The 12,909-nt window shown below is 41.6% G+C and overlaps 2 protein-coding genes across 2 annotated transcripts in view; one reads left to right on the forward strand and one right to left on the reverse strand.

Moving 5' to 3' along the window:
* Nucleotides 1-1,079: 1,079 nt before the first annotated feature.
* SNAP47 (synaptosome associated protein 47) overlaps nt 1,080-12,909 on the forward strand; it is a gene marked incomplete at both ends in the record, with an annotated part of 37,657 nt that continues 25,827 nt past the window's right edge. The window contains 2 exons of the mRNA XM_080698663.1: nt 1,080-1,579; nt 10,833-11,323. Of these exons, the coding sequence (XP_080554789.1) occupies nt 1,080-1,579; nt 10,833-11,323 (991 nt within the window). The remainder of the gene's footprint in view (nt 1,580-10,832; nt 11,324-12,909) is intronic.
* Nucleotides 4,054-5,145, reverse strand: LOC308265233 (speckle-type POZ protein-like; the record flags this gene model as incomplete). The annotated part of the gene is made up of 1 exon (XM_080698830.1): nt 4,054-5,145. The coding sequence occupies one exon, from the start codon at nt 5,143-5,145 to the stop codon at nt 4,054-4,056; it is 1,092 nt and encodes a 363-aa protein (XP_080554956.1).

Below are 12,909 nucleotides of genomic sequence, written 5' to 3' on the forward strand. Positions count from 1 at the left end.
CGTTCAGCCCTCATCCTTTCTTATATTCTGTATCTGTACAATGAGAGGGTTGGACAACATGTTTAAAAGGGTTGACTGAAACCTGTTGTCCATGACTTATCAGATTGCTTTGATAAATGTCAATGTAAATATGAAGTTGCCAGGTGTGGTAGTGCATGCTTGTAATATCAGCATTTGGGAGGCTGAGACAGGAGGATCATGGTTTACGGACAGCCTCAGCTACTTAATGAGGTCCTTTGCAACTCAATGACACCCTGTTTAAAAATAAAGAATAAAAAATAGGACTGAAGGTATAGCTCGGAGGTAGAATGCCTCTGGGTTCCATCCCCAGTACCGTAAAAGAAAAAAAGAAAAAAATATATATATATGAGATTGCAGATACCATACCTTTATTGCATATGGTTACATAAACTATATGCTAACACATACATGTATATTTGACTCCATAGTTATAAAAAAACTTTCTGAGATTGGTGTCCAGGAAGGGAAATATTTGTAGAATAGTTTTGTCTATACAGTTGTGTACAGTGTACAAGCTGGACCCAGTGGTGCATGCCTATAATCCCAGCAGCCAAGGATGCGGAGGCAGGAATATTGCAAATACAGAGACCCTGTCTCAAAATAAAAAATAAAAAGGGTTTGGGATATAGCTCAGCAATAGAATGTTCCTGGGCTTCATTCCCAATACCATGAATGAATGAATGAATGAATGAATGAATGAACCGAGATTAGGGCCTGGAGGAAGGCCTCCAGCCTTCCCTTCTGAGTATGTGCCTGGCTGGCACAGGGGCAGATCTCAACTAGTTGTAGCAGAGGGGATGCACACAGGTCCAGGCTTGGGGATCTTGGTTCTGACTCATCCCTCTCTGTCCTTGTTTATGTGCCTGCCAAGCGAAGGCTTTGGCTCCATCCACCCTCTTGTGGCCAAGAAGCACCCAAAGCAGCCTGGGATTTCCTTCTGTCTCTATTCAGAGACACTATAGAGATGGGTCTGTTTTCAGCCTTGCATGCCTAATCTGTCTCATCTCTCTCAGAGGCAACACTACAGCCTTGGAGTAGTATAGCAGACCCAGAGACAGATGAGCAGCGACATTTGTGTCCACTCTTGGCCCTGCTCCTACTATTTGGACTTGGAAAAGCGATGGGTCCCTGGGAAACTGTCTTTGACACCCCACTCACTGAAGTTCACAGCAGACAAAACTGGTGATGTCCTGGTTGGCCTGCCCCTCTCCAGCATTGTTGAGATCAGGAAGGCGGCTTCACATTTTATCTTCAGTGCCATCACCGTGCTGGAGAAAGGCCACCTCAAACACTGGTTTAGCTCCTTGAGGCCCAGTCGCAATGTGGTCTTCAACATCATCGAGCACTTCTGGAGGGAGCTGCTGTTGTCCCAGACCTGCACTGCTTCAGTGGGGTTGCCCTTCCCCACAACCAAGGGACAAGAGCTGACTGGACTGATGGCCAGTTCCCAGAGACGCCTGGAAGATACTGCAAAGGTCCTGCACCACCAGGGCGAGCAGCTCGACAGTGTCATGAAGGGCCTGGAGAAGATGGAGTCAGACCTGGACGTAGCTGACAGGTGGGTGAACTCTGAAACCTGCTCTGCCTTGCTTGGGGAAGAAACGTCCTGAGATGAGGTTATCCATCTGCTATGTACCCCTTACATCACAGAGAGCCTTGTATATGGAAAGGCTCTGCACTGATGGGGTCTCCTTGTGATTTCCTCTGGAACCTGTCAGTTCATAGAGGTGCAGTGGGACCAGTGTCTTTGTGAGGAGCTGCATGAGTGAGCCATCCTGCCCCTACAGTGTCTATAGCTCCTATTTGGAGATCAGGAAATGTCCTGAGGATTACCACTGAGCTATATCCACATATATTGCCCAAGTTGCTGAGCCTCAAACTTGCAATCCTCCTGCCTTAGCCTCCCACATCACTAGAACTTTAAGCATGTGTCACCACACCCAGCTGCATCTTAGGATTTTTTTAGGCAATATATTCCTCATGCCACTCTGGCCAGTTTACCAAGTAATTTGAAAAGCTACTAGTTTTGAATAGGGTCCAGGATAGAAGAAGATTGCAACAGTTCCAAGCTGCCATACACACTGCTCTGTATGTCTTTATGTTTGCATTTATGCCAGTCCATGGTGTTTTGAGTACTATAACTTTGTGATTTAGGCATGTAATTCTTCTAGTTTTGTTGTTCTTTTTTAGATTGTTTTGGTTATTTGTGGTATTTTGTGTTTCCTTATGAATTTAGGATTTAAAATCTGATTTTAAAAAGGGGCATTGGAAGCTGGGCATGGTGGTGCACACTTGTAATACTAGCATTTGGGAGACTGAGACAGGAGGATCACACAAGTTCCAAGCTAGCCTAGCTACCTAGTGAGGCCCTTTGCAACTCAGTGAGACCCTGTTTCAAAATTAATAATAATAATAATAATAATAATAATAAAATAGGGCTGGGGATGTAGCTCAGAGGTAGAATGCCCCTGGGTTCCATCCCCAGTACCACAAAAATAAAAAATAAAGTAAATAAAAAGGGGCATTAGTAATTTGATGGGATTGCATCATATTTGTAGATTGCTTTGGATAGTATGCACATTTTAACAATATTAAGTCTTCCAATCTATGAACATAGGACTTCTTCTTTTTTTTATTTTTTGGTGGAACCAGTGATTGAACCCAAGGGCATTTTACCTCTGAGCTACATCCCCAGCCAATATTTTTTTATTCTTTATTTTGAAACAGGATCTCACTAAGTTGTGGAGGGCCTCACTAAGTAGCTGAGCCTGGCCAGTAACCTGCAATCCTTCTGTCTCAGCCTCCTAAGTAGTGGGATTAAAAGTGTGCACCTCTACCATACCTGCCTTACCTCCATTCATTTACTTGTGTTTTTTATCTCTTTCTCAGTGTTTTATTTATTTTTTATTTATTTTTATTTTTTTTAAGGAGAGGAGACTGTCCAGGATTCATTTATTGTTCAGTTGTCTTTTTCAAAGTGTGATTAAACAATAATTAAGTTCAATAATGAATATCTGAAATCCAAACCAATTTATCTTATAATGAAGGATATTTTCTTACCTATTACCACAAACATGTTACCTCCATCAGTCTTAAAAATTTCTTTCAAAAGTTAAAACACAATTAATTATACCCTATTAATCCCCTCAAAAGCAAAAAATATATGTACCATTCAGCATACAAAAGTTACACATTAAAAGTGCATATATATCTTTCTTAATTGGCCCACTCATTAAATTTACATTTGGTCATTCGTACTTTGAAAATGTATAGAATTCTTCATATCGGTAGGTCATAAATTTTAAAAAAAAACTTCAGCATAAAACATGCTTTATGCGTATTGAAATCTTAACCTTAATCAATTCTCAATCATTGTAAACTTGGATAAACCCACAGTTTCTTGGACAGTTAACATACAGACAGACAAATTTACTAAGAATCTGGGCCAACTCATTGCATATTTGCCCCCTGAAATGAAAAATAAATTAGAATTGAAGCAGTGTATTGCCGAAACTTACCCTGAAGGTAAGCAAGTTCTCCTGTATTTATAGAACTTAGACTGGAGACAGTACTGGTAGTCTCCAATAAAAATGCTTTTAAGGAGAACCCGGTTTTAAACTTTGAGATAGCATAGGACAAACCCTATAAAATTCTTTTCCTTTTTTCAAAATAATGGAAGATCCTTTTGAAACTTAATATCTTCAGTTATCAATATTACTGCATTATGGAGTTAGTGCAATCCTGCATAGCCTTGGTCAAAATGACAAGGCACAATAAAAAAATTAAAAGTATTATATGAACAAGAGAAGTCACTGAAGATAATTTAAGGCCTTGAAGTGAAGTAATCAGTCTAATTTAAAGCTGAAGTATAAACCATAAACTTTCCACCTGAAATGCAAGCAATATTCTTTTCAGCTTCTGTTCTGTGGACAAGAAAACAGAAACAACTCTTGCTATTGTTTGTGGATTAGAATCCTTCTGGATCTGGAGGAGTAAAAGTCAATTCCATTTTTCTACTGTTCATGGAAGATTTCAAGACTGCTTTAGATGTTTGCGTGGAATGCCGAACTGTGGACACTGTGCAGATGCTAGTGCTCGGAAGGCTTCTGCTACTAAGTGAGGGTGAGACTGAATCATGGACTTCCAACCTGATGTTTCCATTATGTCGGTTGCTTGGTTGCTGTTCCAGTTTTTCCCATCTTTACACCCAAGCTGTCGAAGTACACTGCACCTATTAATAAAGTCTATGGCTTGTGCTTTCAACTGTTCTGCACTGTGCAAATCTGCAAGGACAAGGGTATCAGCAACATTTTCTACTGAGAGGTTACTACACAAAGCTTCTTCACACATGACCTTCAGCCGTTCCAGTGCATATTTGTCTGCAGCTGCCAACAAGTTGTCAGCCATTTTATCAAGATTTGGTGCTTTCCCTGTGTAAACGAATCTCATCATTTCTTTAAAAACCTCAGGGTCTAAATCATTTATTTCCACTCGATTCTTTTTGCTTTCTTCCATTTCATGTTCAAACATTGCATTAAAAACCGGAGATCGAGCTAAATCTTCAGCTAGTCGACATTCAGGCACCTTCAAGGTATTTGTATTAGTATGTCCTGATATGTTTACTGAATCTTGGACCACACTCACCTCGCAAAGTAATGTAAGTTTGTCATCTGGTAAAAGACCATTAGCTTCATCAAGCAAAAAATCCCTTCTAATGAATTTTTTAAATCCCCGGTCCTTCCCTTGCACAAATCGATATGCTCTTTGGCTTTCCGTTGCTTTTGTTTCTTCCCTTTTAGCGTTCAGAAGGGAAAATTTAAATTTTGCTCGAACTTCACTTTTGGGGCAGCTGACTAAAACCAAATATAAGGACAAGTAGTCTTTACTTTCATCATCTAATCCCTTTGGGTTTACCCTCAGGCACCATTTCATTTTGTCACTTGGGCCAGATGAAAATGTTGAACTTTTTAACACTTCACCCATTTCTTCTCGACAAAAACTGAAGTTATTAATGGTCCACATGTAGGAAAATTTTACTACTTTAACCTGTGTATAACACCAGCTTTCTGCAATAGGACCAGTGGACATATCTACAGGCAGAGGAGGAGTGGGTTCCCGAGACATTGCCACCTTGCTGCAGTCTTTCAGGATTTATGCAGAAACGCACACAATTGAGTACTTTATCCGTACGTGCGGGGCGGCTGCGGGCAGGCCCTGCGGCGGCTCCTTGGCGGCGGCCCGGGGAACCGAGGCAGTGGCGGCGAGTCCCTGTGGCAGCTGCGTCTGCCGAGCCGCATCCCTCCTCCCCGGTCCGCCCTCCTTCCCTTTCTCCAGCCCCTAAACTTCTTCCCCGGGATAAACAAACCCGCTGCCAGGGGCGGCCGCCTCCGCCGCTCCCGCCCCCGCGCACCCCCCCACCCGCCCCGGGCCCGTCCGGGCTCCAGCTTCTGAGTTCCGACTCCCTTTCTCAGTGTTTTATAGTTTTCAGTGCAAAAGTCTTTCACCTTTAAATGTATTTCTGATTATTTTATTCCTTTTTTTCAGTATTTGCTCTCTATTGTTCAGATTGGGAAGTTTCCATTGTTGAATCTTTGATTTTACTTATTCTTTTCTGTATCATCTCAAGTCTGGGTTTTTCCCTATCCAGTGTGTTTTTGTGTTACTGGGGTTTGAACCCAGGAGCATTCTACCTCTGAGCTACACCCCCAGCCTTATTTTTTAATTTTTATTTTTGAAACAGGGTCTCACTAAGTTGTGGAGAACCTCATTAAGTAACTGAGGCTGACCACAAACCTGCGATCCTCCTGTCTTAGCCTCCTAAGTACTGGGATTATAAGCACATACCACCATCCCTGGACCCTATCCAGATTTATATCAGTTATTGCATTTCTCAGTTCTAAAATTTCTGCACAGTATTTTCTTATGTCTTCTGTTTCTTGGTTAAGACTTTCTGTTTTATTTTGTTTTGAGCATGTTCCTAAGTGCGTGTTGTAACATTTTTATGGTGGCTGCTTTAAAACCTTTATCCAGGCCGGGCGTGGTAGCGCATGCTTGTAATCCCTGCGCTTGGGAGACAGAGACAGGAGGATCGTGCAGGTTCAAAGCCAGCCGCACTGGCTTAAGAGACCCTGTTTCCAAAAATTAAAAAAAAAACAGGTCTGGGAGTGTAGCCTGGAGGTAGAAGGGCTTCCAGGAACCCCAGTACCACCAAAAATAAATAAATAAGTAAATAAATAAATAACCCTTATCCAGTAATCATGCCATCGATATATTCTTGGTTTTAGCATGTGTTGCTTGTCTTTCTAAATCAAATGGAGACTTTCCAGATTTTTTTTTAAATTTATTTATTTTTTATTTTGGTGGTACTGGGGGTGGAACCCAGAGGCTTTCTACTTCCAGGCTATACTCCCAGGCCATTTTATATCTGCAAAGATCTAGCCATAGATCTTTGCAGATTCATTTGTTTGTAAAGTAATTCATATTCTTAATTTTATATACTTATAAAATATTCTTATACTTTTCAGGAAGGTTAGGTTTTTTATTTTTTTTATTTTTTTATTTTTTGCGGGTCTGGGGATGGAACCCTGGGGCATTCGACCTCCGAGCTACACCCTCTGCCCTATTTTTTTTTTTTTTTTTTTATTTGAAACCGAGTCTCACTGAGTTGCAGAGGGCCTCACTGAGTAGCTGAGGCTGTCCGCGAACCGCAATCCTCCGGTCTCAGCCTCCCAAATGCTAGGATTACAAGCGTACGCCACCACACCCGGCTAAAGTTAGGTTTTTTAAATGTTTTGTCCATTTCATATAAATTATCAAATTTATTGGTGTTGAAAGTAATATCCATAAGCCTTTCAAGGTCTGTAATAATGTATCCTTTTCATTCCTGATTTTTGTGATTTGCATTTTCTCCCTTTTTTTTCCCCCTTGGTCATTTCTTGTTACTGGTTGGTTGGTTGGTTGGTTGGTTGGTTTCATGGTACTGGGGATTGAACCCAGAGGCATTCTACCTCTGAGCCACAACCCCAGCTTCCAACCTTTTTTACTTTTTTGTTTTGAAACAGGGTCTCACTAAGTAAGATTCTCACTAAGTTATGGAAGCTGGCCTGGAACCTGTGATCCTCCTATCTAAGCCTCCCAAGTACTGGGATTATAGGCATATGCTACCATACCCAACTCACGCCCAGGCTCATTAATTTTTTAAATTACTTCAAAGAACTAACCTTTGGCTTTGTTAAAATTTCTCTTTTTTTGCGGTATTAGGGATGGGACTCAGGGGCATTCTACCTCTGAGTTACACCCCCGTCCTATTTTTTATTCTTTATTTTGAAACAGGGTCTCACTGAATTGCAAAGGGCCCCACTAAGTAGCTGAGGCTGGCTGTGAACTGTGATCCTCCTGTCTCAGCCTCACAAGTGCTGGGATTATAAGTGTGCGCCACCATGGCTGGCCTGAAATTTCTTTTTTTTAAATATACTTTTATTAGTGCATTGCAAATACCTTATAGTGAGGTTCAGAGCAGTAGAATCATGCATACACATAGTACCTGGTACGTTCTGCAGATTCCACACCATTCCCTCTTTTTGTACTTATTATTAAAATTGGCATTGATAACTTTATATATGTATTTAACATTATTTGAAATATTTTCTTCATCAAGTCTTCTCCTTCCTCTCTCCACCTCTATGCCCAAATCCCCTACCATAATTCTACTGGTATTCCTCCTCATTTCTCCCCAGTCCTTTATCCAAATTTCTCTCTAGCTTCCACATATGATAGAAGACATATGGGTCTTCATTTTCTGAGACTGGCTAATCTCACTTAGCATAATGTTCTCTGTTTCTACCCATTTTTCTTCAAATGACATAATTTTGTTTTTTATGGCTGAGTAAAATTCCATTGTGTGTATATACCACAATTTTGTAATCCATTCATCTGTTGACAGATGCCTAGGCTGGTTCTATAATTTGGCTGTGGTAAATTGGACTGCTATAAACATGGATAATGTTATATTGCCTATCACTATAATATTCTGACTCCAGTTCCTTTGGAAAAATACCCAGGAGTGGAACCATCACTTTTCCCTCCTGGGGAAGACTGTGTTTCCTTTTCTTCTCTTTTTTCTGTGGAAGACTATGTCTTCTTCTCTCTCCTTTTTTTTTTTTTTTTTTTTTTTTACTTAGAACTGAATCTAGGGCATTCTTCTACCTCTGACCTATACTCTCAGCCCCTTGCCCTATTTATTTATTTATTTATTTATTTATTTATTTATTTATTTGGTGATACTAGAAATTGAACCCAGGGGCATTCTACCTCTGAGCTACACCCCCTGCCCCTCATTAAGTTGCTGAGGCTGGCCACTAATCTGCAATCCTACTGTCTCAGCCTCCCACGTACTAGGATTACAAGTGCGTGTCACCACACCCAACTTCCTGGCCAGTCATGTTTGCATGTGTGAGTGATTGTATATACTTTTATTAGTGCATTGTACTTATACATTATGATGAAATGCAAAGTGATACAAGCATACATGCACACGGCACTTGGTATATATCCCATACTGCTCCCTCCTTTTTCCTCCTCATCTGTGTTAATGAGATTGGTAGTGATACCTTCATGTATGAATATAACATTAAACTGTTCCCTTCCTCAGTCCTCCTTTTTCCCTTCTTCATCCCCGTAAGCCCTTTTTATTTTGAAACAGGATCTCACTAAGTTGCTGAGACTGGCCTTGAACCTACAGTCCTCTTGTCTTAGCCTCCCAAGTTCTAAAATTACAGATGTATGTCACCACACCTAGCTATTTTCAATTTTGTTGATTTCTATATTTCTCTTTTTCTACTTAACTTTGAATGTAGTTTTCTATTTGTTTTAGGACTCTTTGAGATAAAAGTCTAGATTTCTGATTCTAAACCTAAAAAAGTATTCATATGTATGCATTGAGAGCTATCATTTTCTCTCCAATGGCTTCTTGATTTGCGTCCCACCATTTTCTTTTTCTTTTTTCTTTCTTTTTTCATTTTTTTTTTGGTGGGGGTCTGGGGATGAAACCCTGGCAATCAATGGGGTGACAGATGTTGCATCCAGATTGCCCTCACATCCAACACATTACTATTGAGACTTATATTCTTTTACATGAATGTTCTGAATTCAGTTGAAAGTAGTGTGCATTCAGCAAATTTGGGGTGATATTTCTATAAAACTATAACTCATTCAGTTTGAGCTGGTTAAGTAGTGTTCAAAATTTCTATATTCTTGCTGAATTTTTTTCTTCTTGATCTATCAGTCGTTGAGAGAAATGATTAAAATCTATGACTGTGATTGTTTCTCTTTTTAGTTTTGTCAATTTTTTTGCTTTCAGAATTGATTCTTTTATCACGCAATGCCCCTCACTAATCCTAGTAACACTCACTTACTTATAGCATGGTATATATAGCTCAATCTTTCTAATCCTTTGCTTTCAATGTATCTGTGTTTTCATATTTTATAGCATGTCTCTTATAAACAAGATATAGCTGGATCTTGTTTCTTTCTCTATGTTGACAGTATGTCTTTATTTTTTTGTGGTATGTGAATGAAACCCAGGGGCATTCTACCTCTGAGCTACAACCCCAGTCCTATTTTTTTATTCTTTATTTTGAAACAGGGTCTCACTGAGTTGCAGAGGGCTTAAGTAGCTGAGGCTGTTCGCAAACCATGATCCTCCTGTCTCAGTCTCCCAAATGCTGGGATTACAAGTGTGTACCACCATGCCTGGCTGACAATATGTCTTTTCATTAGAGCATCTAGTCCATTTACATTTGGTAGAAAGATTAATATCGTTCAGTTCAATTCTGCCATCTCACTGTTTGTTTCCTATTTTTTTTCCCCATTTTACCTCTGCTTTTCCTTTTCTGTCTCCATTTCTCTTTCTTCTGTGGACTCTTTAGCTATATTTGTTGGTTACTTTCAAGTTGTGTCCAGTCTGGTACCCACTAACCATGTTAAGATGTAATTAAGACCAGGTGTGTTGGCATATACCTGTAATCCCAGTACTTGGGAGGTTGAGACAGGAGGATCGTAAGTTCAAGAGTAGCCTTAGCAACTTAGTGAGATTCTCAGCAACCTAGCAAGACCCTATTTCAAAAAAATAAAATAAGTCCAGGTGTGGTGGTGTATGCTTGTAATCCCATTACTTGGGAGGCTGTGACAGGAAGATCTCAGGTTCGAAGCCAGCCTCAGCTATTTAGTGAGGCTTTCTACAACTTAGTGACACCTGTTTCAAAATAAAGAATAAAAAATCAGGTTAGGGTTGTAGCTCAGAGATAGAATGCTCCTGGGTTCAATCCCCAGCACTCCCCCCCACACACACACACAGAATTCAATTCCTCAGTTATATTGGCTTCATTTCAGTTGATCAGTACCACATGTGACTTCTGTATTGGGCAGTGCTGACATAGAACATTCCCATACTGAAAAAAGTTATATCAGACAGCTGTCTAGAGATTGAGGTCAGCTTGGATTTTGAGTCCAAGTTTCCCAGATCAAGACAGCATAGTGTGGGAAGACTGATATCACAGTCATATATGCATGTTTCTTGTGTCTTTGCTGCTGATTAGCTGGCAGGTAGGCAGATGTCCACTGCCTTGACCCTCAGGTCCACCCCCCCCAGATATGAAGGTAACAGCTCTGTTCTTTCTTTTTTATTATTGTTTGTGAAAAACATTCAAGGTGTAACATCCTTTACAAAGGTTAGAACAGTCTTCCAAAAAACAAAATTCATTATTCTTTTAAAATAGCTAATTCAGATTTCTGTGTTTTCTTTTCTCTTTTAGATTGCTGACAGAACTAGAGTCCCCTTCCTGGTGGCCCTTCAGCTCCAAGCTTTGGAAGATGCCAGCAGAAGCAAAGCCCAAGGAAAGTGCCTCCGTGGCTGATTGTGAGCCTTTTGGAAAGGAAGGGATTGTGATAAAAATCCCTGCTGTTATTTCCCAAAGAGCAGAGGCTCACACTAAGCCAGGAAGGCTCACTGTCCTGGTTTCCGGCTTGGAAATCCATGACTCTAATTCTTTGCTCCTGCATAGGTTTGAGAGAGAAGACGTAGATGACATTAAGGTTCACTCGCCTTATGAAGTCAGCATACGCCAGCGGTTAATCGGGAGGCCAGATGTGGCTTACCGAATTATATCTGCCAAGATGCCGGAGGTCATTCCCGTTTTAGAAGTACAGTTCAGCAAGAAGATTGAGCTTCTGGAAGATGCCTTGATGTTGAGAAGCACAGGGGCATCTTCCTCCACAGAGAGGAGCTTCTCTGTCTGGCAGGCAGGTAAGTGGCCAGCAGGGCTGTGTGTGTTGCTGTCTTAAACTAGAGTCATAGCCAGGCATGGTGGCGCACGCTTGTAATCCCAGCATTCGGGAGGCTGAGACCAGGAGGATCGCGGTTCACAGACAGCCTCAGCTACTTAGTGAGGCTCTCTGCAACTCAGTGAGACCCGGTTTCAAAATAAAGAATAAAAAATTGGGCAGGGCGTGTAGCTCGGAGGTCAAATGCCTCTGGGTTCATCCCCAGACCCACAAAAAAAAAAAAAAAAAAAGAATAAAAAATAGGGCAGGGGGTGTAGCTCAGAGGTCAAATGCCCCTGGGTTCCATCCCTAGACCCGCAAAAAAACACAAACAAACAAACAAAAAAAAAAACTAGAGTCGCACTTGGCACACCTACAATGAGGCTGCACAGGTGTAGCACGTCCAGCCACTGCTGGTTCCCAGCCCGGACAGCCTGGGCACTCTCCTCAGCTTGACATCCTTGCATCTCAGATTGCAAGGTGTATCACATACTTTATAGATACGTGGATTTCAGAATTGGTCAGTGCTAAAATCTTGGTCTGAAATGTCCCCCAAAGGCCCATGTATGAAGACTTGATCCCTGGGTGTGCTAGTGTGAGGTCCTTAGGTCACGGGGCCTGCCCTCCACAGGCACTGTTGGACCCCCACCACTTCCTGTGTCCTTTTGGCTTCCTGACTTGTGATGAGATGAGAGTGTTGCTCTTCCATGTACTCTTGTCATGATATGCTGCCTCACCAGAGGCCCAGAGCAGTGGGGCCCCTAATCTTGGACTGGGAACCTCCAAAACTAAGCCAAGTTAAACCTTCTTTCTTTTTTAAGTCAGTGGCATCAGGTATTTCACCTGAGTGACAGGAAGCTGAGTAATATAGCCAGAAAGGGTGTTATTAGTTCATTTTGTGTAGCTACAGTAAAATACCAGAAGATGAGTACTACATAAAGAAAAGAGATTTACTTAGCTTACAGACTTGGAGGCTTAAAGTGCAAGATTGGGCAGCCCCATCTGTTTGGCCTCCAGTGAGGGCTCTTGGCAGGAGCACATGCAAGAGGAATAGTTACATGATGAGACGGAAGTCAGAGAGAATCAGGGGCTAGGCTTGCTCTTTTATAACAATTTAAGCTCTCAGGAACTAACATGGGTCTCATAAGAAATGTATCCCAATGACTAAGGCCCCACTGGGTGCTACCTCCCAACATGATTACACTGGGGACTGAGCTCCTAGCACATAATTCCTTGCAGGACAGCTCAAATTACATGGGAACCATGGTAAAGTGTTTTGATGAATCTTTCAGAGCAAAATAACACTACAAGTCCACCATCCTCTCTTCTCTTGCCTCAGCCTGATTCAAGAACCAGTACTCTCAGACTCTTCTGGCCTGACCCCCACCTGCTCAGGTGGCCTTCCCTCCTTGCCCCTCCCTCCTTGCCCCTCCCAGCCCACCTGGACCCTGGCGCTGACACTGGTCTTCATAGCCACAGTCTAGATGTGTATTTGTGGGCCTGGGGTCTGCATCTTTGGAAAAGTGGCAGCACGGAGCTGTGAGTTTTCAGCTTTCTCCAGGTGCTGTC

The sequence above is a fragment of the Muscardinus avellanarius genome (assembly GCF_963383645.1).
Source record: "Muscardinus avellanarius genome assembly, chromosome: 7".
NCBI classification, from domain to species: domain Eukaryota; kingdom Metazoa; phylum Chordata; class Mammalia; order Rodentia; family Gliridae; genus Muscardinus; species Muscardinus avellanarius.